At 40.1% G+C, this 27,954-nt stretch overlaps 1 protein-coding gene across 1 annotated transcript; it reads left to right on the top strand.

The window, feature by feature from the left end:
• The first annotated feature begins 77 nt into the window (after positions 1-77).
• atf2 (activating transcription factor 2) lies at positions 78-15,771 on the top strand. The gene is made up of 12 exons (XM_022741350.1): positions 78-108; positions 759-831; positions 1,007-1,103; positions 1,183-1,301; positions 1,421-1,546; positions 1,971-2,149; positions 2,803-2,917; positions 4,674-4,784; positions 7,427-7,669; positions 8,095-8,301; positions 10,929-11,034; positions 13,807-15,771. Exons 2-12 carry the CDS (start codon positions 784-786, stop codon positions 14,037-14,039), a joined length of 1,584 nt encoding a protein of 527 aa, XP_022597071.1. The 5' UTR covers positions 78-108; positions 759-783; the 3' UTR covers positions 14,040-15,771.
• The last annotated feature ends 12,183 nt before the right edge of the window (positions 15,772-27,954 follow it).

Here is a 27,954-nt window from a genome sequence, read left to right as displayed (position 1 = left end):
AAATAGATGCAGAACCGCTTTGTGTGACGTTTACGGAAAAGACCAAGCACATCTCGCGATATTTTGATACAGACGTGGGATTTTGGAAGTCGAGGGTTGTGGCTGAGGGTAAGTGACCACAGAAACTGACAGCGACTAGTCACAAAGCTGCTGTTAAAGACTTAATTTCTGGCACGGTGCGGGACTTGTGCTCCGATACAATGAAACTGCCTCGAAACAAACGCTGATAGGTCCTCTGTTTACAGTGGTATTTAGGTCCAAACATGGCGACGGTTGTATGTTAACGCAGGGCTCAGGCTATTTCATGGAAGCGACTGAAACAGATGATCGCTCCCTCTGTTATAATATTACAGGATTTATGTGTGATGTCTTTTCATCAAGTGTTCAACACAAAAAAACGTACGAGTGGTTCATGGTGTCCTTCTCGGTCGCATACTCGTCCCAAAATAAATGGACCGAGAATTTAGCGTCTTTTGTGGTGACACTGAGGGTGTAAACAACCACAGCAGCCGCCCCTCATCGACATGCTTTGTCCGTAATTCACAGGACCTTCACCTTTACAGTGCTACTCAAACCCTCCGTTAGTCACACATAATCCGATCTCAGCTCTGAGCATCTGCTGAAATTAATATTAACTACAACCACAACGTTTACTTGACACGTCGAAGGATGCAAAAACCTTATCAGTAACACACATTAACGCTCATCTTTAGGTCTGATATCTAAATCCATCTGTGCTTTTTCCTGTTTTATTTCAGGCTGACATAACAGGAATTCCTTAATATGAGTGATGATAAACCTTTCCAATGTACTGCTCCTGGGTGTGGACAGGTAAGTCATCTCTTCTCTCATATTGTCAATTATCCTGTGTTGTACTGTTTTTTAACTGTGCGGTGATAAAGATACATTTTCACAACATGGAAAATGAAGGTCGTTTGCTCCAGATTTTATCCTTGTACATCATGTCTCATCATCCTGTCTGTTTTCTTTTTCAACCTTTCAATAGAGATTTACAAATGAAGACCACTTGGCTGTCCACAAACACAAACATGAGATGACCCTGAAGTTTGGCCCAGCAAGGAATGACAGTGTCATCATTGCTGGTAGGTGCAGTTGAAGTTCATATATTTTGATGTAATTGATACTTTAAACCAGTGCACTTAAGATTGTCCTCCACTGCAGATCAAACCCCTACACCTACCCGCTTCTTGAAGAACTGCGAGGAGGTCGGGCTCTTCAATGAGCTTGCAAGTCCGTTTGACCATGACTTCAAAAAAGCCACTGAAGATGACATTAAAAAGGTTGTTCTCATGAAACTTGTCAGCAGATTACCGGACTCGCGTCTGTTCCATTGTTAGTATTTCCATCTATGCTCTCTCCGTGGCTGACCTGTTCTTCTGTGCCTCTCACTGTTCTGCAGTTACCACTGGATTTGTCACCTCTTGCAACGCCTATTATACGCAATAAAATCGAGGAACCCACAGCAATGGAGGCACATCGAGATAGCCCTCTGCCTCACCCCGAATCTACAACAAGTGACGACAAGGTAAAGGCATTCAATAAGATGCCTCTGGTATGTGTGCTAATCACAGAGAGTTTACAAAACTGTCATAAAGGATTTTCTCCTGGTTCTGTGATCAGTAATTTACTCAGATCTACTGGTATGAATATTAATATAATAAGTATTTGGATTTTTTGGTAATTTTAATCTGACTTTGAATTGACTAAAGTAATACCTATGTCTTATACTGTTGTGTAAACACTGAAAAATACAGTGCTGCACAAAAGATTATTCATAAAATTATTATTATTATTATTATTATTAGGTGGATTTGAACAATTAGCTCTAATTATATTCCTCATATTTATTGTTTTAATTCCTAAAATATCAGAATCATATACTAGGAGCTAATTAAATCTGGTTTTCATTAAACACTTCCTGCAGCTAAGGTGTTGTATGATGTTTCCAGGATTTATCTTTGCAGCCAGCCTCACTGCCAACATCCACTATAGTCCATCCTGCATCCCTCCAAGTTCCCAATGTACTTCTAGCAACCTCAGAGGCTAATGTTGTAATACAGCAAGCTCTCCCATCGCCAACATCTAGCTCTGTTATTACCCAAGTCCCATCCACTAATAGGCCTATAGTGTAAGTAACTTGAAATGTCAATTTTTAAAAATCATAGTTTTTATTACTTCATCCTTTCCTTTTTAAAATAATTTTTGTGCAGTTTTGTCTTGGTGAGCTCATATTTCATGAGGCATGTGCTTGTTTGTTTTTGATTTATCTGCACTCTGCAGGAATGTTTATTTTTTGGCTGTAGACCTCATAAGGTCCCGTCTTCATCAGTGTTGCTCAGATATAGACATACTGCTTAATTCAATTTGTGAGTGGTGGGAAAAAAAAAATGAACGAGGTTTTCACAAAATCATCACTGTCACAGGTGTATTAATGTTTCAGACTGACACAGATGATTTGATTGAAAATCCTCAGTGTTTTAAGAACAGCAAAATTTATTTGGAACCAGAAGTCCATATATGGGCAGAACTGATGTTACTTACTGGATCTAATGTGGCAGTAAAACCTGTTCTTTTAATAATATTGCTTGACTCTGTTATGCGACAGGTGTCTTATTCACTTTAAGTCTTTTTTGAGTTGGATTTTGTCTTGGGTTCCATTTTTTCCCATCAGTTGTTGCCTGAATATGACTTTATGTTAGTAGCCACTCTGATGTTTAATTTGTTTGTTGTTAAGCACAAAGATGTTTTCCTCACTGGGATTTCTTTTCTCTCCTCCTTCAGCCCGGTGTCTGGCACCTTCCCTGTGCTCTTACAGCTGCCTAACGGCCAGACCATGCCAGTTGCTATACCTGCGTCTATTACAAACTCAAGTGTACATATTCCAACTACAATCCCTGTGAGTGTTCTGCTGGTTATATTATGTTAATATTGTGTTTCAGTGTGTGTTTAAAACTGAATTTTAGTCCACTGTGGAATTATAAATGAGCCTTTTCCCTTTTCTGATATTTATAACTAACAAGGAAAGACAACAAAGCATTTGTTGACAAAACATTTTCACCTCAGGGTCCATTAAGTAACTGTTCTGGACCCTTTGATCATATTGCATGATCTTCATCTGCAGACACAGAGTTAGCCCAGTTGTTATAGAATTGTAAATGTTTATGCTTCATTTTGTTATGTTTTATGAGCACTCGAAGGACTTCTTGTCCATGTTAGCTTGAGCTTCATAGTTCGGTCTTGTCCTTGGACAACAGTCATTGTTGAAACACTCTCACCTCAGAGTCCATTTAGTAGTATTCTTTAGCTTTCGATCATATCACAAAGCTCCAGAACTAACGCCAAATGCTTTTATAGATGAGATTTTTTGTTGACGGCTGTTTTCCAGGGACTAGAATGAACAAACTAATGAACTAAAGCATTTGTTTTCTCCAGCCACGTAACTTTGGATTATTATTGTAGTCCAGTGTGTAGACTAACAAAATCACTGGACTGTGTCGAATAACACGCTTTGCTGGGCATAAGTTTGCTTGTGAAATGTTGCCTTTGTGCATCCAGGAGATTTAACATAAAACACATCAATCACAGCGGAATAAAATTACTACTGTTTATTACTCACATTTTAAATTGGAGAGTGTGCACAGGCAGTTGTTTACATCAGCAAAACTGAAGTCCTTCTCAGGTGACATTCAAATTAGACTTGCACTGTGGCGAGGCATTAATACCACATACCTCCTTTGCTCTACTTGGACAGAGGGAGTATTTACAGCTTTGGCACCTCAGATTTGGCATTCAATTCAAAGCAATTGAGGTTGAGTGAAATAATGGACTTTAGAGTACAACTGTGCGTCACTGTGGCAAAGACACAGGAATTGGCTGAGGCACAGCAGGCGCCAGTCCAGGATACTTCACTATTTGTCCTTGTACAATTAGAATCAACGCTCTTGATTTCTGGCAGAGCAGATAGATGATGCTACTAATGCATTTTGCAAAACCAATTATAACAGCAACCCATGACAGTGTCTCATATAGGAAATTTGTTGTAAATGAAGGTCTTGTTGATATTTTTTTTAACTCCCTCATGTGGAAGCTTGTCCTGTTGTTCACTGTAGTCCTGATTGTCTGTGTGGAACACTGAGCAGCAGATGATTATCTCCTGATAGCGGCACAGCAGGGAAAAAACCTGTATCTTTCCAGTCTGTGGGGACTGGGAAAGCCGTTGACAAGCAAAGGAGGGCAAAAGTAAATGGAGAACATGAGCCACCAGTGGGCCTCCCTTTCACTCGATCATCTCCTCCCCCCTCTTCTTTCTTTCCCTCTCCAGCTCTCCCCACCTCCCTCTGTCTCATTGTCAGCGGCTGTGAGAGGAGGCCTGGCTCTGCCCTTCCGACTCGTGTCTCTCCATCCTCTCTTCAGTTTCCCTGTCCATATGCTCTCACGCAGGCAGGCAGAGGTTCATTAGCGTGCACACTGCATCTCCATGTGGCGCTGCCTCCACAAAATAACAGGCCATCCAACCTAATGAGGCTGAGATATGAGGAAACTCTGAGAGCCTGCCGCGACTGCTTGTGTGTTTGTGTTGTGGGGCAGCGCCGCCTGCCTTTTTACTGCCGAAGACTAATTTTCTCTGTGCTGATCTGTGTCTCTGCTGTCAGCTTGTCAGACCTGTCACCGTAGTGCCTAACGTCCCCGGGATCCCAGGACCTCCCTCGCCACAGCCACAGGCACAGCCACAGGCACAGCCCGCCCAATCAGAAGCAAAACTGGTATTTATTATCTCTTCTTTCACATCAAATATAATATCTATGTTGCATCTGTTATTTCCTGTCGGAGAGAGATAATGACAACCAAAGTAATGAGAGAGTTTGATGATAAGGAAATAGTTGCTATCTTTGACCTAATGAGGGCGCTAGAGTAAACCTGGGTGCGCACTATCCAAAACATTTTTAATTACAATCACCCTTTATGAATGAACTGTCCAACTGGATTTCTACTATCTGATATTTCTTCAAAAACTGATTTCACCGTCTCATGGAGCTGCAACGATTATCCAATTAATCAACAGAAAAATTAATTGGTAACTATTTACAATAATAATAAATAAAACATTTGATAACAATACAGTAAAATGTTAAAAAAAAAAAATACCAGTAAACCCAGCTGTGAGAATTGCTGCTCTTGTTTGTCAAACATGATAACGAAGTGAATATCTCTGGCCTTGGTCACCCTGGACTCTGGGAAATGACAACAGGCATTTCTCACTATTTCCTGACATTTTCTGGATAAAATGCTTAATCGATTAATTGAGCAGATAGTCACAAAACAGAAAACAGAAATACTCCAGCTGTTTCTCTGTGGGGAGAAGACAGTCACAGCAGTCTTGTAACTTAAGTCCTCCTGTATAAAAGTGATAGTTGAAGGGCAGGGATATGAAGCGTTGTGAGAGAGATCAGTGGCAATGTGATGAAGCACGGATCACAGAACCTGTAAGTGTTCGCAGCATGCTCCGCCTGTGGAAATTAACAGATAAACTATTGAGAGGAGGTGTGTGTGTGTGTGTGTGTGTGTGTGTGTGTGTGTGTGTGTGTGTGTGTGTGTTGGGAGGGAAGGAAGGAAGGAAGGAAGGATTGATCCTGACTGGCGAGAAGGAGGGATGGGAGGGGGTGGGGGTTGTCGGGGATCATGGGGTACGGAGATGACAAACGCGGAGACAGCGTTGTGCTCAGCACGCCGTCATCGGGGCCAACCGGAGGGGGGCTACCAGCGAAAGCCAGCTGGGGGGCATCCTGGCACACGCTCAGCGAGGCACATTAAGTCGGCCTCACCCTGCATGGAACCTTTTGTTCAGCAGAATCCTGCCTGACCTGCATCCCCCCTCTTACTCCCGGCGCCTCCCACCGCACTCAGCTCATCAGCAAACACCTAATGAGCCCGCGTCAAGAAAACAGACCCCCGCTCAACCTGCCTGCTCCCCGCCCCCACCTGGCTCTCAGGGGGCGTGGAGACGGCACTTTACAAGGACTGATGATGCTGCAAAGACCACAATAATGATAATTAACTTGCTGAATTTAGAAGATTATGCTGTTAATTAGTTGCAAAATAAAGATAAGTAATATAGTAGCAGATGGTTGAATAACACCCATGAGATGGAGGGTTATTACACTGATGAGGTTTCCATGGCAGAGATGAAATATGAATCTGACTGGCTTTTCCCTCTTTCTATGGGCCATTCCAAGAGAATAATATCTTGTTTCTGCCAGAAGAGCTTCTGGAAGGGTATTACACGATAAACTAATTTGGTAGATAGATTGCTCTGGCAAAGGTAGTTGTTAGAATAATGTGGTCCTCTGTTTTCTCATGTAAATGTATTCACTCTCACTTTGTTATTGCTTCGAAAGGCTCATTCACTTTCACCTTGTTTGCTGAGTGTTTGATGCTGGAGGAATTGGCCTGTGAATCATGGGCACCAATCTGTGGAGAAATAGTTTCTGTGAATGGGCTGCGTTTTTGTGTGTGTCCCATGCAGTCAATATTCTAAAGTAAATTTTATAGTTCAGGTGACATTATGTGCCATGGATGTGCCTCACCTTTTTGTATCCAGATGAGTGTTAGGAGTGTGTTACATGCTTGCATCAGTTCTTTTTTTGTTGTCTTTTTTCGTTGCAAGGTTATTTGAATTCTCCTTTTTAACTACCTTTACTGTTTCAGGATTACTTTCAGCTTCCTTTTATTCTTGACTTGTTTGATTTCATTTTTTTACTTAAAATCCTACAGTATACCTTAATTTTAAGGGGAAATGGAATGCCACAGTAGTTGTAGCAGTATATGTCATATAATAACTTGTTCATATAATAACAACTTGTTCTCTGCTGACTGCTCTAAACTCAGTAGCTTCATTGGAGCAAGATGTTACAGTCTGTTCACTAACTGCTAACTGTCTGGTGTTGTTCATCTTTTGGAACCTCCTTCCTTAACTTTTTAAAGCGAACATTTTTGTTTGCAAGTTCTCAAATGCAGCTATCAAGAGACACTAAGACACTAATTTTCAGATATTGAAAACATTGAGCCATCATGCTTAGTTAATTTTAGTCTAGTTAAAGTGTATTTCAGTTAGAATTGGATTTTTTCTACCAATAATAATAATAATAATAATAATTTTTCTGTTACAACGAGATTAATTCCTAATGAGGTGAAAATCATAGTTGTATAGAGTAACATGCCTTAACAGCCAGTGAAAATAAACTTTGATAATCTACTTCAAAAGTTTTACCTTAAAAGGTCTATTTTAAAAAATATATATATCATCTGCTGGCAGCATGACTTCTATCTACTTACCATATTTACTTGTATATCATTTTGCTCTCACAGTTTATGACACAGTTTTCTTTGTGCTGAATCCTCTTCACAGAAACTGAAAGCCACATTAAGCCAGCAGCTTCCTCAGGTAACCAATGGAGATGGTGTTGAAGTTCAGAGCAGCGCTGTAACTCACACGGCCGCTCCCGCTTCTCCCGCCCCGACCGTGACCCCGACCGTGACCCCGACCCCGACCGCAGTCCTCACACCCACTCCGGCTCCTCACCTGCCCACAACTGAGGAACCTTCTCCCCATTCCCTGCAACAGCCAGCCACCTCCACCACAGAGACACCTGTGAGTATTCACAACTACACTATATAGGGATGATTATCCTCTCATTACAGTGTTGCATCAGTGTCCCATAGAAGAGACTGTTTTATTTCTTTTATCTGTGGGTATGTGGACATGCACTGCTGGCCTGCATTAAAGCCTTTTGTAAGCACAACAGCTGTTTTAACAAGATGTCAGTTTGACTCAAAACTGGATCTCATTATGTCATGTCTTTGTGTGTATAAACTGACATGACAAGATCATGTGAAGACAGACAATTAAACTGAAAACTGAATGTGATTAGTAACAGTGGAGTTAGTATTTTTTGTGTGTAACCACAGTCCAGTTACAGGTGCACAGTGACGTCAGCAGTGCATACACCACAGATGTGGTGGTGATTTTGCTGTGATAGTTGTTGTTCTATATCATTATTCTTTGTTATTGTCCAGGCTTCCCCGGCGCCCCCTGCGCAAAACCCGCCAAGCACAGGGGGTCGGCGGCGCAGAACCACAAGTGAAGACCCTGATGAGAAGCGGCGCAAGTTCCTGGAGCGTAACAGGGCTGCCGCTTCTCGCTGTAGGCAGAAGAGGAAAGTGTGGGTCCAGTCTCTGGAGAAGAAGGCTGAGGACCTCAGCTCCATGAACGGACAACTACAGGTGCGCTTTACCTCTGACTCTCACCTGCTGCATGTCACTTAATGTATGTATTCATGCACATGTCTGTTTATCATCGTCTGCTGCTGGCGTAAGCGTGTGTACACAGACTTTTCCCTTCTGCGGTGATGAAGTCATTAAAGCCGATTAAGAAGAGCTGTCATGTGACAGCAGCAGTGTGTGAGCCCTTTACATCGATATGTCCCTGTCAATAAAGATGTATCCTCCAGATGTCAGCTGCACACAAGCGTGTCTTCACTTCTGTCTCAGCAGTTTACTGAATGGCCTCAAAAATCTCCTAGGGAAAGGTGTCTTTTTGAACCTTCATTTCGCTGGAAGCAATTAGGATCTGATGCTGACAAGTTCGAAACAGTTCATGTATCTGCTGTCTCTGTTGATAAGTGTGAGCCGGGGGTGCAGCACATCGGTGTTCCAGACAATTAAATGAGATGTGGTGTTTATTTGCTCACTGTCTTATTTTTCCATGAAAGCAGAGTAAGATGTGGAAGGTGGAGGAGGGGACAAGCAGCAGTGGAAAAGAAATGGGTTCGTGTCATTAATATCTGGTTCACAAAACAAGTTATCACCACTTGTCACGGGTGCACTAGCTGAGAATTTTCATAAATGTAGGTAGATGAAAGGGGAGGGATAGGTGAGTAAATGCTGTTATAAACAGTAAGAGCATTGCTGTTAACTACAAAGAGGGGAACAACATGTGGCAGAGAATAAAAGGGCGTTTTATATGAAGGCATTAATCAGCAGTTCAGTTTTTGTAAAAACCCCCATGCTGACATGGCCCAGCTGATCAGTGAAACTGCCTCTAATGATGCACAATTATTTTAACATCATCCTTAACTGGCTTTTTAATGAGGTGTCAGACCAGGCAGCTCACAGGGCTCCCAGCATTACCCAAGGCCCATTTGCTCAATTTTGATTTAATTCACAAAGTTAGAAACAAGTTAAATTCTCAGAAGTCCATCTTAGTCAGGATTCACATTCCCTGTATGATGCAGTTTGATGTTACTGTAGCTGTAGCATCAGTGGCGGAGCTTCTGTCATGGGTTTGACTTCACCTTACAAGTCAATGATTTTATAAACACATTTGTAAGTCAACCAAATACTGTATTTTCACAGCTAATCGCATAATATTATTGCATTTTGTGACTTTTATTTACATGTATATTTTGTATGCTTCTTTTAAGTGAGTCGGAGGGAGAGCAGAAAGGAACGCCGGTGTTTAAATTGGCTGTATATTGCAGCAGTCATGGTGGAGGCACAGTGAATATGGCATTGGCTACATGTGATACATACGCTCTTTCCAGCTGTGTTTAAATCTGTCTCACAATAACTCAGCCCTGCCAACACCAGCAAGACTAAACAGATGGAATCAAATAAATTGGCTGCTTTTAGACTAATAGATTAAGCTGCCCATAGTCCTTTAAAGGAGAAGAGAAGGAGCTTAAATCTGCCATTGGGTGTTCTCTGGGCCCCTGGCCGCTCTAAATCCAGTTAAAGTCACCTTCAGCGTAATGTGGCTCTCTTTTACGACATGCAGAAATCCTCAGTTCCCTTGGGAGCTGTAACAACACAAGAGTGTAAATCTCAGCAGCATCTACAAAGTTGCACTGACAATCCGAACAGCTCACCTCTGACAAATGTGCTGGTCGGTAGCCAGTGAAGGCCCATAATTATTGTGTAGGAAAAACATAAATGAAGGAGTACATCATACTTTATTCTGAATTCATACACTGTGCTGTTACCTTTCCCTGTGTTTGCTCTTTCTTGTTGGACAAAGTATGAGTGTATCTGCAGTAATGTAGTGGTCATGTGCGCTTACTGTACAGAGGAGGTCTTGAATATTTGACCCTGTGATCCCATTAATAATTGGCATTACATAAAAGATACAGCTATTCATGCAGGGCACCAAGCCACATTCAGGCTGTGATGTAGCTTGTATGCTGTGCAGGGTCTTGCAGGTATCCTGTTCAGACTTAAGTCTTAATCTAGCTGTCTATTTTACTAGAACTAGACCGTTAAGTCACGTGGGCAGACAGGTTTACTTACAATTTCGTTTTCCAGGTATATCAGTATCAGCTTAACGGTTTGGTCAAAAACAAGAACAGCACAGAAAAGCTAAACATACATTTCAGATAGGGTGGAATGAGTGCCATCATTACATAGTTTGTCCACCAGAGAGCACTGACACATTTGTTGTTAAAGTTAAAGGTTCCGCTCACATACATACAGCTCATCGCGGCCCTTTAAAAAAACAAATGCTCTGAACTTGCACTGTATGTTATGAGTTAAAGTTAATACCAACTGATACATTACTGGATATTTGTAACTCTCAAATATCAATATCACTATTGGTCACAAAAGTCAAGTATTAGTCAGGCTCTACTTCAAAGAAAAGGTTAAAACCTTGTAAGTACATGGGAAAAGGTTCTAATTCATATTTGAGTGGTTGAAATCTGAAATCTGACCTCCATCTAATTTGGTAAAATTGTTTTGGAAAAGTTGAACTGCACATGTCATCTGTTTGTCTTCATTTTTTTTTTAAATCTGACATACTGTACGCTCTAGAGTGACCATTTTATTGAGTGCTGTTGTGTGTCTCCTCTCTCCCAAAGAATGAAGTCACCCTGCTGAGAAACGAAGTGGCTCAGCTGAAGCAGCTTCTCCTGGCTCATAAAGATTGCCCTGTAACCGCCATGCAGAAGAAATCTGGCTATCACAGTGAGTAATGCTCCATTATTCTCAGCCCGAGGCTTCCACTGAAACGCTTCTAAAATGAGCTCCAGATAACCACAAGAAGGACACGTCTTACTTATGGCCCAATGGAAAGAGCTATTGACATATTAAATCCCTTTTTAAAAAAAAAAACTTTGTAAAAAAGTTGAGATATATTTGGACAATGTTGTATGAGACAGATTGTTACTGGAGTCCTTTCTCGAGGCCACAGGTGGTAACCACAAGAACGCAGTTGTTGTCTCCTCATTTGACACCAAAATAAACATTTGTCAGATGGAACTAAATATCTACTGCGAATGAATGCAAAAGCATGTAGCACCCACATAAGGTAATTGAAATGTACCTTTTACATCTCCATGATCATCTTTCTAAATACTTGAATGTACAAGAAGATTCTGCCATTTACATCCTCTTCATTTAAATTTCCTGTTGTCAGCCTGCGCTGTGCAGTCGCATCACATGGTCTCATTTAGAAATATATCGCCTATATTTCTTCGTTTCCCAAGACTGGGGTTCTGTCATTCTGATTTTCTGGTCATAACTCACCCCCCCCCCCCCCCCCCCACACACACACACACACACACACACACACACATACACACACACACACACATAAGCCAGTATGCAACAAGAACAAGTGCGCTGTGAGCCACTTCTCCACTGTGCTCTAAACACCTCCGCCGACTTGTATTGACAATGATTGCCTCTGAAATGAGTCCATTAAAGCAGCAAGCTTGACAAGACTGCAGAGCATACTCGTTGTGGGATGTCCACCAAGCTTGGCTGTTCATTATGCATCCCTTACTGCTAACCATCCCTCTGACACACGTCATGCGCATTATGGGACTGATGGTTTACAGGCTAGAGTGGGCTGTCAGAGCCAGGTCTCATTTAGTGTCGTCTGGATTGTTTTTATCGGGATCCGCAGATGAATTGGGTCATCGCTCTCATGTGTTTGCTGAGGACGTCTGTCCTGTGTTTCTAGACCTTTTGTGAAGGATGACGTTTGGAGCGCTTTTTGTGCAGTTTGGGGAAAACATAACCTCATCGATATACCCCAGTTCATCAGTTTGGTTCATTATGACAACCAAGAAGGAAAGACAGAGTGAAACAAAAGTCTGATAGAAAGAATGAAACAAACCAGCGGTTCCCAGGCTTCTTCCTCTGTCTGACCCGCACAGCTCTATCCGATGAGCTCAAGAATCCCTTCATCAACTCCACCTATCATTCTAAATTGATCTTAAACAGGATGTTATTTAACATTATTATTCATGTACGTAACTAGATATTACAATATCTACATTACAGTTGAACTGTTTAGATCGGTGTGGTCATTTTTGCAGTCAGAACACTCAAAGTCGAGTTGTTATGACTGATTCAACATGTGTATATATACATATATATTTCTTAAATCAAATATATTCTATATTTTTTCAAATTACTGGAACTACTCCACAATCTTTGCACTTAACCCCCTCTCAGCTGTAGAAGTACCCCCTCGAGTACAAGTGCCCCTGGTTGGGAATCAATGAAATAATCGATCTCACTAATTAGTAAAACACATTATTTGATTCTGACTGATCCGTGGCTCTCAGTCATGTAAAGGCCTCATCAAGCGCTCCGTTTTCCGAGAGTTACACATCCCATAAGGCTACACTGCCCCCCAGACCCAGTAATACCCTTCATCGTCCTGACCAGGCGTAACCATGGCAGGTGGGAGGAAATTACCCAGACTGCCCCACAAACAAGCCAGGACATGCTTTCAGTTGGCACACCAAGCTGTCCATCTGCTTAGAGCGAACCCCACTTCAGAAACCAAGAGAGCAGAAAGAAGCTCCGGCTGCCCAGGGAACCAGAATTTCTGAGTATTATTATACATCAGCCAGCCAGCTCTTAATGTCATTAGGAGTAATAATGCTCACTTGAACATGGAACAAAACCACAACGCTGATTTATTCTGAGGTTGACCTTCTGCATAATAAAACAGCAAGGGAGTTTATAGCGCTTTGACATTCACTTGCACTAAATCACACGGTCAAAGTCCAGTCAAGAGGGCGGATGAAGCTCCTAATGTAAAGACATTTGTATTGCACTTTAATTGCGTCCTCTTGCTATGGAATCTGTATTTAACAATCTCAGATACGAGTCCCAGTCATTAATTACAAAGTGCCATAACAAGTGACTTCATATCATTAGCAATATTAATTATCATTGTGCTCCTTATTCCTTTATGAAACAGAGCATGAGAGTAGAGTCTCTTTTCTTTTTTTTTTTCTTTCCATCCGGATCCAATTAATTCAATGCAACTGCCTAACAGCTGGTGGCATTTCAACTCCAAGTCTTCCCTACTCTCCAGTGTGAGCATCATTAAAATCAGGTGCTGTAATCATCTGTCGCTGCAGTAGTTGGCAAGGTAACAAAAAACAAATGAGAATGCAGTTAGGGATGGGAAACACTGCCACATGCCCCAGAATGTAATGCACCCTTATGATGTGGGTTTAAATTGACATTGGAGTTTTAATTAAAGGAAGGGATGCAGAAGTAGCATTATGGGGATTAATGAAATGGTTTGCATACACCACATGCAAATAGCTCTTTTACATCTGGTTAGGCCTACATGACAAAGATTTCCTGAGCTTTTCTGGATTGTATCAGGTAAATGCTGTTAATTAAAACAGCATGAAGCAGCAGTGTAGGAAAAGACATTATCGCGATATATCAGCCGCCCAGCGGTGATTTTCTGTGTTTTCTTTGCAGTCTCTGACAAAGACGAGAGCTGCGAGGAGATGTCCGTCCCTAGCAGCCCGCAGAACGAGGCCATCCAGCACAGCTCCATCAGCACCTCCAACGGGGTCAGCTCCTCCTCCACGACCCCGGCCGTCTCCGCCCCGTCCAGCGCCGCCGCCGCCGCCGCCATCACATCAAACCAGAGCACAGAGGAGAGCCAGTCGCGGCGGGGCGCCGCCCAGTCTCAGCCTTCAGGGAGTTGATCATCCCAAACTCTGCCCGAGCGTCAACACTGGAGCTCCGTTGCCTCTTGTATCTCTGTGACAAACAGGGGAAAGCGATTCTCTCTCAGCTTCAGTTTGGACCGTTCTGTTTTTAATTTATTCTTGATTGGTTTGTTTCATGTTTGGTCCATTTTGTCCTCCATAGGCAATGCTTTTTGAAAATGCAATGTTTTCTCTGGAATTGATGAAGACAAAAGAACAGGCACTTTAGGTGTAAGATGTAAAATACGTGGTTCTAAAATGTTTTTGTATTTGTGTGATTTATTTATTAATCTTATATATTTTTTTATTTGAAGGCGATCAGCCTGAACGGTTGATCAGTGAATTGTTAGAGACCTTACCAAAGTGTGTTGTGGCTCATTTGTAATTTGTTTGTTTTCATGACTTTTATAAGCACTATCTTTATGATACAGTTGCATAAAGAGCAGTCACTTTTTGTTACAACTTGCTTTTTCCATTTTGCACATTTTGAGAGATGACGGGTTTACCTTTTTGGAGTTTGACAGTCCACACGTTAAGTACTGGCAGCTTTTTAGAAGTAGATTTGAATACTGTCACATTACACAAATGTAAATGCCAGAATCAGATTTTAAATTTGACAACTTTTCTGTGAGTGAGATCAGCTGTAGTCACATTGTGCAGTTTGAATGTTTGAGCTCACCTCTGCTTGTAAAATAGTCTTAAGGAGGTGGGTTGGTTAGAAATGTTTGTTATTTCATTGACATTCCATCTGTAGTCGGATTGTTCCTGAAGCAGTGATTGTAGGATTGCAGTACATTTTCCATTACTCAATCATGGTGATGTTGACTTCATTCAGTGCCATTAATGTTTTTGTATAAATTACTTCTGTACCTTTTCAATGCAGATTAGCTTAAGTTCATTGCCGTTCTTTCATATTAAGGGTCTCATGAACATACTTGCTCAGTAGAGGAGATGTATTGCTTTTATATACTGTCTTTGCTTTATAAGTGACTGTTTATGGCTCCAGTGTCTAACGCAGAACACTTAAGGACATTATGCTGTTTTCATGATTGCAATTCTAGATGACGTTTTTAGACAACATTGTAAATAACATCAATGATACATTGTACGTGATCTTTTGAGGTGTTATGTACTCTGTTTTTATTTGTTTTTTCTATAGGATAGTCTGGATTCAGTAGCTGAGCTCTGTTGATCACATGACCTAGGTTAGCAGTTAAAAACTGACCTTTAAAATCTTCCAATCAATAGGATAGTCCTCTCCCTGACTCAATAATGTTGCCATGTAAAATGAAAGCATTCGGATGTGAACTGGAATCACATCATGTATATTAGAGTAACACTACTACTGCTTTGTAAGAATTGTGAGCGTTTCATCATTGAAATAATTGTAGGAAGCAAATCGCACCATGAAGTCAATTTGCCTTTTCTCTTAGTCTGTACCGGCTTACTACTGTGTAGTTTTACGAGAAGCTAACACATTGTTTTCTTAAAGTATGTTTGTTTGTTTTTTTATTTTACTGTTATGTGCTATCTGCATGAGTTAATAATTCTCTGCGAGAATTTAACGGTTTGTTCAATAATGTCTCAGTCAGATAAATATCATTAAACAAGTTGTTTCAACTTGAGTTGTGGCTCTAAGATTATGAAAACTTTGGTTATTTGTTTTACCATGGCTTAACTGCTAAAAAAAGGGGTGTGATACTGTGTGGAAAGTGTACTTGTAACTTGTGAAAGTTCTGTATAAAATTTGAATTGATATGTTGTTGTAATAAACCTTTTAATATCTCTTTAAAATCCACGTCTGCTTCCATTTAATTCTCCAGGCTGATTTACTCTCTCATTAACTACACGTCGAATGAAATGTGTGAATGTTTTAAGTAAAAAAACGAATAATGGTGGCAACATTTTACTAAATTACATTTCTTTAAAAAAGATGATAATGTCATTAATGGATTTAGTCCAGTCCTGACCACAAGGTATCACAGCATTTTCCCTTCACATGAAACCACCGTGTATTGACAAGAACAGAGCAGCTGAAGAGTCACTGTTAAAACGAAAGAGATCAAACTTGTTGCTGGTGACAAAAATATTTCTTGCGGTGTATTCTGCCACCTTGTGGAAGATCTGCATGTGACCAGATTTCATCCAGCTGTACACAACTAGAGGTAATGACTATTTTTGTTCTTTATCATAATTCTCTAAAAAATAATACTGAACTTATTTTACAACAGCTTCAGTGAACTTCTCCCCAGGGGCGGATCTACTGATTTGGCCCTTGGAAAAGCCATACTGTTGTGCCGTGTTCTCACTCTTTGGTGACAGTGTAGGAATATGTACTTAAATAAAACTATCACAATATAAAAATACTCTTAACTCCTTCACATACTGCTGGATATTTTAATTATAAATATCTTATCTCATTAAATTGTGGCTTTAGTTTAGTTATAAATCCAAACTTTAAAAAGCAATATTTGGTAACAGATACTGCACCAGTGTGTCTACTGTATAACAGTCATATCGTTATAGTCATACTGTAAATCTTTATTCAGAGAGGCTGATAGATGCAGATATATGTGATAGATTGTTTAATCAAGTTTCTAATTATCCTAAGGTGGGGGTGGGGCAGAGGGGTGGGGTCTCATGTATCTTTTAAATCTTGTCTTATTGCCTTTTTCTGTCTTTATGTCTAAAGCAGTTTTAATTAAATTGTTGCTGAAAGGCACCATACAAATAGACTCGCATTGCATTGTCTACGTGGCCATGCAGCATACACAGCTGAAGCAGAGCAGCTCTGCTGATGCTGATGAAGTAGCCAGGATGTAAAACTGCCTCTTCACTGCAGCAATAAACCGACTGGAGGCAAATACACAATACATGGTCTTGGAATCGTCATTCGATTGTTAACAAGTACTCAGAGGGGATGATGTGGGGGTAGACAAGATGATCACTGTTATGACCTGAAAATGTGACGTGTGTGCCTGATGATGACATTTCAGATGTAGCTGTGCCTTTTATTTGTTAGTCAGCCACTGCCACTGTCACCAGTAGTTGCCTTTTACAGCTATTGACTGAAATGCGCTGGCCTGCACTGACTTCACTTGTTGACTCTGCACATGCCTGAGCACATTATTGTCAGAGTACAGGCCCATGTGTTTTCATTCAAACTGAATGACTTGAATGTGAAAGCTGGGACCTGCTTCCAAATCCCCTTTGGATTAAAATCCTATAAACTTTAGTATTTCATTTTTAGTTTTACAGCAATTTTTGTAAATCTGGCTCGACTGTACATCATGATAAAACACATGATGGATGTTTAGATGGATTATTATCACACAGGACATACAAGAATCCATAAACATAGCTTTTTATGTAAATGTGTGATCATTCCCAGGCAGAATAAATAAGAAAAATAATTTTTGGCCGACAGATAAACTGCTCCAGGACCACACCAGCCTGGCATTTACACAGATGTTTGCACACCCAGCAGAACAATACAACATATAATGTGAATACTGTATGATAGAATGACTGTGAAAAGTAACATTATATGAACAAACAGAAAACCTGAGCAAAATATTTAATTCTCTTAACTCTTAGCTGAACCTTTCTCCCATTAATCCTCCAGCACCAGCTTTGAATTTCCAGCAGGTGGCGCTACATCCAAACATAAGCCTCATATTGAAGTCACTGACTTGCTGCTTCTGTTATTTATGGTAACACAGTTCAAATGAATGAAGAATTTAAAGGAATCACGTAGAATGATCCCTTCAGGTTAACTGAGGGAAACAAATTCAACTAGAGATTTACTCAAAAATAAGACTAAGATAAGATCAGTTCTTCACTTATTCCACTTGTATCATTTCAATGTGAGACAAAATGTCTGATAACACGTTATCATTGGAGTGATATGCTTTCTCTGAGTCAGTTGTGTGTTTTTCATCTTACAGAAATTCTTCCCCGCCAACAGACTGATGCTCCCTAACAGTGCCTAAGTGGGGCAGCCTTGATTAGCTGCTGATCACAGAGGGGAGAATTGTAAATGTTGCTATGTGGGTCACAGTGTTGGTGAATAACAACACTTTTTGGCTTGATGCAACGTATTTACAAAGCTGAGAACCCGGTGATGCTACAGTACGGCTCTGCATCTTTGAAGTTAAATCAAAGGGGAGGGGGAGCGGAGTGTCAGTGCTATTTTTCATTGGTTTTCACCTCCACATGCAGGCTATTCATTTTAATTGTTGGATTAATTGAATTCCCCCTGGCAAACAGCTCTGTGTGATTCATTATTCATTCCATAATGATTTTAATGTTAATTTCATGAGGTTTTCATTAATGAATGCAGAGCGTTTAGAGGTTTCCCCATTTTCTGGCTAATGCAGCAGGAAAGAGAAGCTTTCAAACAGACTGTCTTGGTGCTGAACATGATCCACACACTGCTTTATGAAATGAAAAAGCATTGTTTATGAATTTGCTGTTTTCCCATCAGCAGACTCCATATTTCACAAAATGACGAGCCACACACACGGAGCCATCACATACGGCAGAGCCTAATTGGGAGAGAATGGCAACAGAAATAAAAATGGCCAACATACCACAATAGCTGGGAGTCTCCCTGTTTTAGCCTCTCCATAAATGAGCAGGATAATAATGTGGAGCTGATCTGCTGACAGACAGGCTGCTCCAGCTGTTCCCATAATTCGACAGGTATTACGCTTTGGCCCTTAGCAGTCTGCCTCAGCAGACCGGCACTTAATTAGCCAAAGATTAAGGCCAAACAGCCTCATTTACGTGAATTGTATCATAAATACAAAGTGGCTACCCTCTTTCCTTCAGGGGGCATCAGGGGTAAATATGAAAAACGCAGGTTTGCTGAAAAAGACGGTGCTCCAGGCCTTGCACTCCAGATTTCTCAACAATGAAGACTCTTTCCCCCTGCTGAGGGGTGCTGCTTTTGAGCACACGCTTTAACCCTTCAAATCCAGGGAGACGGAGATGAAACAGCTTGATTTACATTTAATTCAGATTATGTAAATACACTGGTTGTGTCCCAAACCAAACATGGGACACAATGCAAGCTGCCTGCAGCACCGAGCAAAGATGGCCTCTATTGTTATTCAAATTTAAGGAATAAGATATTTCTTTTATACGTGGTCTCTGCTTTTAATTGAACTCCTGATGAGATATAATATGTTCTTCCCACAAAAACTGATAACTGCTCATTATTTTCAGTTGGCAACCTCCACATACTATCATACTAAGTCTGTTTGCTTTTGCTCTTGTTTGGAGGGCGATTGTGCATGGCATCTGGCTTTGCCACCAGGGTTGTGCATCTATTTAATAGCATTATAGGGGTGTATCAGCTATCACCAAGTGCATGGGTGGAGGCAAATCCCCAGTGGGCATGTGCACGTGCATCGAGTGAGCCCGACTCTGCCAGTCTTTCCCCTGGGCACTGGGCCTCCTCCGTGCGTCTGGAGGCTCCAGGATGTCTCCCCCATTATTCTCTGCTGACATTAGTATGCATGAAGGTCTACGGTTTACCTATTACTGTATGTGTGGGTCCTACTCCATTACTCAATACTGCTTCCCATGTGAATGTGCTTATTTTGTTATCAATATTTTATGACAGTCCCTCCACTCACACTGTGCCGATGACACAAGGCTGCACAAGCTGGTAAAACCAGGCAGGACTGTTGGCAGACTTCTTGTCAGGCTGGGATTTGCTGTTTGCTGAAAAAGGTATTCAGATCCTTTTCTCAAGTAAATGCAGCAAAACTACAATGTAGAAATATTCCTTTACTCCTCCTTTAATTATGCATTCATATTTTTACTGAAGTACGACAAAGTACCTGCAAAATAACTGATCTCTCTTTATTTCTCTCCAATAGTAGTAAATAGTTGTTTGTCTCTGTATGTCAGCCCTGTGATAGACTGGCGACCTGTCCAGGGTTTTCCCACCCTGCTTCTTACCTAAGGTCAACTGGGATCGGCTCCACCTGCCACCAGCTGTTGAGTGAGCCTACCCTCTTTTCTTTTTAAGCTTCTATAACAAACTTTCCCCCCATGTTTTTGCCTGGGCCGCCCTCTGTAAATGTACAAGTATATTGTCTGTAAAAGTATATTGTCTGGACCTTGTTGAGCAAAATGCTCCCTGGTTTTTAACCTTTACAACTTAAAAAAAAGACATCCTGCCAGTCCGTTCCTACCTCCTGACACTGACCTCTGGGTAACTGACTTTAAATGTGATTGATGTATCAATCATTATATCCAAGGGTTGATATTGGTTATTCCACAACACATTAAAAACACATTGATCAACCACAAACCACATGTTCCTTTCTTACCATGATAGGTGCTGTCGTTAATTTTGAGTCAGTGCCTCATACACTGTCCCGCTGCTGCAAATACTCTCTGAAAGATTGGTTCCTAACCTTTTCTACCTATAACCTCTAACATGAAGCAATGGCTGCCTGCAAACTCTTTACATGTTTATGAGCTGTGAGCAGTTGAATTAAGGAGTTAAAGTTGGTTAAGCTAAACAGTATTCATAAGAGAAGGGCAGAAAATCAGACCAAAAAAGTGTTTGAAAATAATCTTAAAAATAAATAGATTAGAAATGAATGTAATTTTGTGTCTTGTGAAAATGCCCTATACCCCAAAAATCATCTCCTGATCTATTTGATTGATGCACAATTTACTACAGTTTGACGAACGTTTGCTAGAGAACAATACGGTTCACCTCTTTTAGCAAGTTGTTAAGTCTTTTAAAACAGTTATACTTGATGTTTTGACCTGACTTACATCTTCAGGAGGAACAAATATGCTTGGGGCTGAGAGCCACAGACAGGGAAGGATAATCAGACAGTACAGAGAGATGGATGGACACATTGTAGGTTTTGGTCTTTTCATGGGATTTGATGACTGTAAGAAAGGTGTCGAAAAATGCCAGCCTTACTTAAACCTAAACTACTCACATGTTCTCTGCTTTTGTTCCTATTCTTTTGTTCAAGATGACAGACAAAAGCTGCTGTCTTCTCCACTGGCATCTCACTTTCTTTGTTCGTGACAGAATTTTGAAGGCAAAACTGTCTTGATGTTTGTTTCTGATTCATAATTCATAAATATTGATTCACTGATGACAACAGCAGTGGAATTGTCTTCTGATCTCACCGTGAGGACGATTTATTTTTAAATGATTTCTAAAGTTGCTGTCAGGGAGCCTCCTAAGGTGTCTCTTAACTGAAGTGTTGATTGACCTTTTGCTTCAACTTGCTCACGCGAGGGAATCTTCTTCACTAACTGCTGATCAGTGCAAAGCCGTATTGATTGGCAGACACTTCAGCGGGAATCTGAGGATTGATTTTATCCAGAGAGGTGTCAACAGGAATTCTTATTAATTGCAAGAATTACCATACCATAGTCATCATGAAGCTATGCGTTTAATTATTTCATGATCATGCTTATGAAAAAGTCCTCATTTCATATTTTGCACAGAAAACGAAGCTGTGCTCTTTTTTTTAAAGCCATAAAACATCATCAATGTGCTCTTGACATTGACTTGCTTCACATTGTAGACCCCTGTCTCCGTTGCCCCTCCCCCCTCTTCAGTCCCCCCACCCCCCTCCTGCTCACTGTGCACTGACCAGTGTTACTGATTGCTCCTGTATCATTGCAGGCACAGTTGTGTTGATTTATTGGCTCTGCAGCGATCTTGATCCCCCTCATTAGCTCCTTCATTACGCCGTCGATCATTTCACGGTGGGCCATATTGTACAGATTGTACTCAGTTTTATTGAGCCGGCTCTGAGCACATTCTTGTGGTCGGTGGTTATTGTGATAGATTCCTTATTGTCTCACATTTGATCTTCAAGTTCTATTTAATTTGTTGTCAAAAAGCTCAAGCTTTTCCTCTGTTTACATGAAAAAGAAAGTATTTCTCTTGATGAGGATAATGTAAAAGATCAGATTCTGGATAAATCAAACCAAAACAATATCTGGACTATAAGTCAGTCACACTATTTAACTGTTAACCGATTATTTCCATTAATCATTTAATTTTTAAAATGTTAGAAGTAGTGAAAAATCTCCATCACAATTTCCCAAAGCCCGAGGTAACGTCTTATAATGTCTTCTTTTGTCTGATCATCAGTCAAAAACTCAAGATATTCAGTTTTACAATTATATAAACCACAGAAAGGTATAAAATCCTCACAGTCACTGCTAAGTGATGCTAACACTGTTTTCTGCAGAAACAAGACATGTTACTCTTCCTTCTCTCCTCACCTCATTTAAGGCTATTTTTGTCTGAGGACACTTAATAGTTGCTGTTGGTGATTGGTGTATGTGATATTAAGTATTTTTATGCTTCATTTTATATAAAGTAGTTTTTCATGATGTAAACTGTATTCTATATTTTTAAGTTACTTACTGTATGTATACCACGCGTTTGTTTTTAGACATGCTAGCAGCGTGGTTGGTCGCTTGGTGAGCCCACCACTTTGGTCCAGGCTGAACTAGTCTGACAACTATGAGATGCAGTGTCATGAAATTTTGTTCAGACATTCGTGGTCTCCAGAGGATGAATCTCATTGACTTTATTTTGGTGACACGTCCTGATTACCTGAGACTTCCTCTTGTGTCACCATGTGGTTTACATTTTGTTTTGTTTTTTATTAAAATAGGTCAACAACTAATGGATGGATTGCTGTGAAATATGGATCACACATTCATGGTCCTCACAGGATGAACTGTAATAACTTTGACCCCTTGATCGTTCACATAGTGTCATCATCTGATCCAAATTTCATTTTGTCCAAAACTTTATTATCACTCTGTGTTTAGTGCTAGTCAGCAAATATTAGTATGATAACACACAAAGCCAAGATGGTGAGCATGGTCAGCATTATACCTGCTATACATGGACATGCTAGCATTATTATTGTAGCATGTTGACATGCAGATGTTAGCATTTATCTCAAGTACAACCTCACAGAGTTGCCAGCATGGCTTAGTCTTGTTCTGCTTCTGCTGACATTTTAATTTCCCTGTGTATGATCAATATATTTATCATATCTTACATTTTTTTGTTTTGTTCTTTGTGTTGACTCTACTAACCCACTTAACAGACCCATCAGCCTACGTCAGGAAGTGTTCAATAAATCCTGCATTCTACTAATCGTTTGGGACATGGAGTGAGGGAAGGTTTTAGTTTTTAATTTAATGTGATGAACAAAATAAGCAGCTTTAAAAACGTCTGTGTCTGCTGCTGCTCTATTCATTTATTCATTCATCAAAGTAACAACACAATGCGCGACAAATTCAAGGTTACATGCAAGATCGCACATTCCTGTAAATTGGACAAACTGTTGTCTTCTCTGCTTTGCAGGTTTCAATAAGAATACTGATTTATTGGAAACTCATTGACTTCTAAAAGGCGGTTGGCTCCACTGCCTCTGAATGTATGAAGCAGTTGTCTCAGGTGACTCACCGTCATGCTTGGAGGGTGCAGCTCCACTGAAATGACCTTGTGGGGATAAAGGCTAGGTGAGAATTTCACATGTGAATCAAAATAATACAGTATGCAAAGTGACCATTTTCTACTGTCACTTACAATTATATCAATCAAGACACTCTCTATGGTTTTATTTTCCATTGAATTGTTTTCTATGAGGTTAATAAATCTTTTTCTTTCCATCAATAAACATAATGGGTGTAATGAACAGGCATCTCTCTATGCATTCTTACTTCACAGTGCTACTGCATTTTTATATTCATTATGTGACATGAAAGATGAGCTAAGTCCATTTTTGTCGCAACAGCTGTATTTTCCAATTTCTACAGCACTAACTCAAGTCAGTCACCCTTTAATGGGATTTCCATAAATCTACTAAATGGGTCTGGGGTGGATTTCAGAAATCCTTATGTGGACTTTAAAAATATGTTCAAGATGCACACAATTTGACAGAATTAGTTCTGTCTCAGCGAGGTCCCACATGGTCTCACACACATTTTCTCCAACAGTTAAGTCGGGGCTGAGCTTGATGAAGTTAATGGGATTACAGACGAGACTGCTAACCCAGGATTTAACTATCAAATGTTTAAGAGCAGCGCCGAGCTAATGAGGGCACACATGAAGGGGAGCGTGATTACTGTGGTTTATCAGATGACACCAGGGACTGTGAGGTCACCGCTTTTATTGGCGGTATTAAAGTCTGTCTTATGCTTCTAATGCTCATAAACTGTGTTATCGAGGTGAAACGAGGATCGGGCCGGTCTGACAGGCCTACAGAGACTAAATAAACTCCTCAGCTCGGCCGTGCCAGCTGTTGACAAAGCTGTGGAGCCAAACACTTGGCTGTGAGAGGGACATGACGTCAGGAGATATATTGTCTTCAGTTGACATATGACAAGTATCCACTGTTTATGTAATCAGTTATTTTAAAGGATAAGTCAGGTGACTTTCTACATTCTAACTTTTTTCAAGAAATCCCATGAAAAGTCTAAAACCAACCATAAATTAATTTTACCAACAATTTTTGTCTGTTTATCTAAAACATGATGTTTGGTCTATTGTCCAGTGAGACCATCACTGTCCTGCTGCTGTAAATACTGAGTATCACACCAAATGTGTATTAATCCGCAGCTGGAAATAGTCCCCAACAAACACGCTGTTTTACTGCTGTGTTAGCAATGTTTGCTAAAAACTACAGTGCCCTGCTGTGCTGAACATTACTGGACCTTCTTTCTTAAAATAATAAAACCAAATATTTGCAACCAGTTCTTAAAGATTTACATCTTCAGCAGGAAAAAATGGTTCTTAGTAACACTGAGATCTGGATTAATATGAATGGTTTCAGTCTCCTCATGGGATTTTTGACAACAAGGAAAAGGTTGAATACTCGCAGCCTTATCCCAGCCTTATTTAGTGCAAATAATTTTAAATAACTTAATATTTAGCATTGAGGCACCTTAATTCTGCCAAGCACAGTTTATGTCATCACAAAGATAAGGGTCAGTATTGTTAGTGCTTGGTATTGATACCTTAACTAACCCTATTAAACCATAACAATGGCTCGAGTTTTCTTTTCTATTTTAACTGTGAGCTGTGTTCTGCACTGTGAGGTCTGTGAAATACGTCGAAGTACCTGGGACATTGTGTAGCTAATAGCATTAGCAGTAGCTTTGTTCAGTTGAAGTGCCATGGTGAGCCACAGCACGCTGTCAGCAGCAGGAGAAGTACAGGTGAAGCTAATTTTGTTAACGATGGCTCAGTTCTGCATCAAATGTGCCAGGAAGTGGTGAGAGTGAGCCAGCATGCGCTGTAACCGGACTCTGGAGCCAGCTCGCCCGAATGCAAAACCACACCTGTCTGCTGTGAGAAAGGTCTGTAGCAGAGAAACCATTATCAATGTTTTAAGTCACACCTCTGCTTTTCCTGCAATTATCTGTCTGTCTGTTGATGTTTTAAAATGATTTTAATAATTTATTCAGTTTAATTTATTTAGATAAACATTTATGGCCTTGGGTGTCTGGTTAATCTTGTAGGGATTTGCTTCATTTTAAATCTGGACAAGGGGAATATGGAGGTTGCCTTCACTGTAACATTACTGTCATGCTGATGATGTTAATTAGATCACCCACTGTAAAGAGGAAACAGACCTTGTTAAACTGGTGGTCATGCACAATTTACAGCTGTGTACAAAGAACATTTCACATACTAAGAAGAAACGGTTTATACGTAATAACTGAAAATGTCTCTTTAGACGCTGCAGTCACAGAAACTCAACAGATACAAACCTCAGATCGTTCCCAAACCTGTGAAATGAGAAGCTCCTGTGTTTTTTAAATGGCAGCAAAAGACGTCATCTCTTTAACCTGTCACAAACACAGCTGTCATGTAAACCTTTGAAATCTTTCCTGGTGATTTTAAAAGAGTAGTCAGATTTGGCTCTAGGAATCAGTTTATTCTCATGTGTTCCTAATTTTTACTTCTTTCACATTTTCCATTTTCATTCCCTTCTTTCACGTACAATTTAATGTTGAATTGGGTGTTAATTTGACCTATTATCCGTCTGTGTGTAACATGTAATGTATGAAAAAACAGTACAATACCTGGCATGAAGCCTATAATTAAAATTTGTAAGCAACAAAGACATGATCACCATTACTGACATATGGAAAAATATAACGGTGGTATTTCCTGTAATTGACCCTTTAACAATGGATTTTGGATATGGTCTTGTCCTGAAGTCTTGGTGGATAGTTGTGTGCACTATAATATCTTTTCCTCACACCAGACAGTCATGGAGATTGCCGTGTTGTGATGATTGCTGCCACTGATTAGCAGACTTGCAGCTGCTTGCTTTCACACCACTGAATGAATTAATCAAGACAACAAAGACAAGCTAATCACTGTTTTAACATTCGCCCATTAAATGAAGTGATGGCTAATTACTGTTTGTGCTTTAAGACAGGCTTTCAGGAATTTTTAAATTGCTTTGAAGTCAAATATCATCTCTGATTGATTTCTAAAAGCTCTCTTATTCTAACCTTACACTGATGGTAGCAGGGCTTTTTCTGTTTATGTGCACAGAGATACAAAATCCTCAAATTTAACTTAATCTATGTATGTGATATGTACATTGACAAAACAACATATTTACATTATGTCAGATACATTGGTAATTTAAAGGGTAAGCACGCAAACCCTCCCCCCCCCCCCCCGCCCCCCCACCAAAAAAACCCACATTTCCCCACTTAGCTGTAATGATGTCAGACACACAAATAGTTTTGCTTGAGTCTGGCCAGGTTTTGTGATGTCTGAGTTTTATGTCTCCAATGCAACCCATAGGAGAATTTGTTGTGTGCCGGTAACAGCATTCTGTTCAGCATTCAAGTCTCTTACCAGAAACAGTGATCTCTTTACTCTGTATAATCCAGGGAACGGGTTGTGAGTCGGTATAAAAACAACAATTTCTTCACTAGCAAACAGGGCTACTGAAAACTGAAACCACTAAATGGACCATGTGGTAAATGGACTGTTTTGTGAGCTACGGTTTCAAAGATCAGGAATGAACTTTAATCTCAACAGGACATTGTTTGTACCAAGACAGCTCTGAATATAAACCTTTCCTTTCCTTTCCTTTCCTTTCCTTTCCTTTCCTTTCCTTTCCTTTCCTTTCCTTTCCTTTCCTGTTAACTACTGTTAATAGTGCATTTTATCATTATCCAGAGTAACCAGGAAAAACAAACTATTGTACATTTTTTAGAATGTACAATAGTTTGTTCAATTTTTCACAGTGTTAATTTCCATGTGCACCCTAAACTAAATTCCATTCACTGCCATTGCGTTTGTGTGGAGGAAGAAATCTCATAGACGGATTATCTCCAAACCAGAGCAAATCAAATCACTACTATCTGCAGTGGAATACACAACCAGGGATAATTGAAGAAATATGTTTTTTTGAGATTTTAAGTATGAGATTTTAGTGAGATTTTAAACAGTTGGTAAACATGTAAAATTTAATTTCTTTCAAGGGATTTAATGGCCATGAGATGACAGTGGAAATGTATCTGTGGATGTAACTGTTTAGTTTTATTTTTTCTGAAAAAGAAATGAGTCACTATATAATATTGCTCATTCAACAGCCACATTTTTTATCTTTAATTGTGAGCAATTATAACAAAATTTGCAATATTATCTTTATTTTTTTTGTTGATAAAACTGTTACATTTCTGGTATAATAAATTTATGTGAGCAACTGCTCCTGTTGTCCTAACACAGTCTGGACTGCCCAGTGTAAACATGCAGCTCTGGTATATGTAAGCCATGACAGATATCGATCATTCCAGACATGCGTTGATATTTTCACCCTTTCATTACATTTATGTCTCAGTGCAAACACACCTAATG

Source organism: Seriola dumerili, unplaced genomic scaffold, assembly GCF_002260705.1.
Source record: "Seriola dumerili isolate Sdu_G_001 unplaced genomic scaffold, Sdu_1.0 BDQW01000052.1, whole genome shotgun sequence".
NCBI classification, from domain to species: domain Eukaryota; kingdom Metazoa; phylum Chordata; class Actinopteri; order Carangiformes; family Carangidae; genus Seriola; species Seriola dumerili.
Note: the sequence above shows the minus strand (reverse complement) of the source record. Positions and strands in the feature narration are given on the sequence as shown.

What these genes read in the sequence shown, in the direction of transcription:
- atf2 (XM_022741350.1), top strand. Translation starts at nt 784, where the DNA reads ATGAGTGATGATAAACCTTTCCAATGTACTGCTCCTGGGTGTGGACAG. An exon ending in CTGAAGATGACATTAAAAAG is followed by an intron (nt 1,302 to 1,420) that starts GTTGTTCTCATG and finishes ACTGTTCTGCAG; the next exon opens with TTACCACTGGATTTGTCACC. An exon ending in CCCAATCAGAAGCAAAACTG is followed by an intron (nt 4,785 to 7,426) that starts GTATTTATTATC and finishes TCCTCTTCACAG; the next exon opens with AAACTGAAAGCCACATTAAG.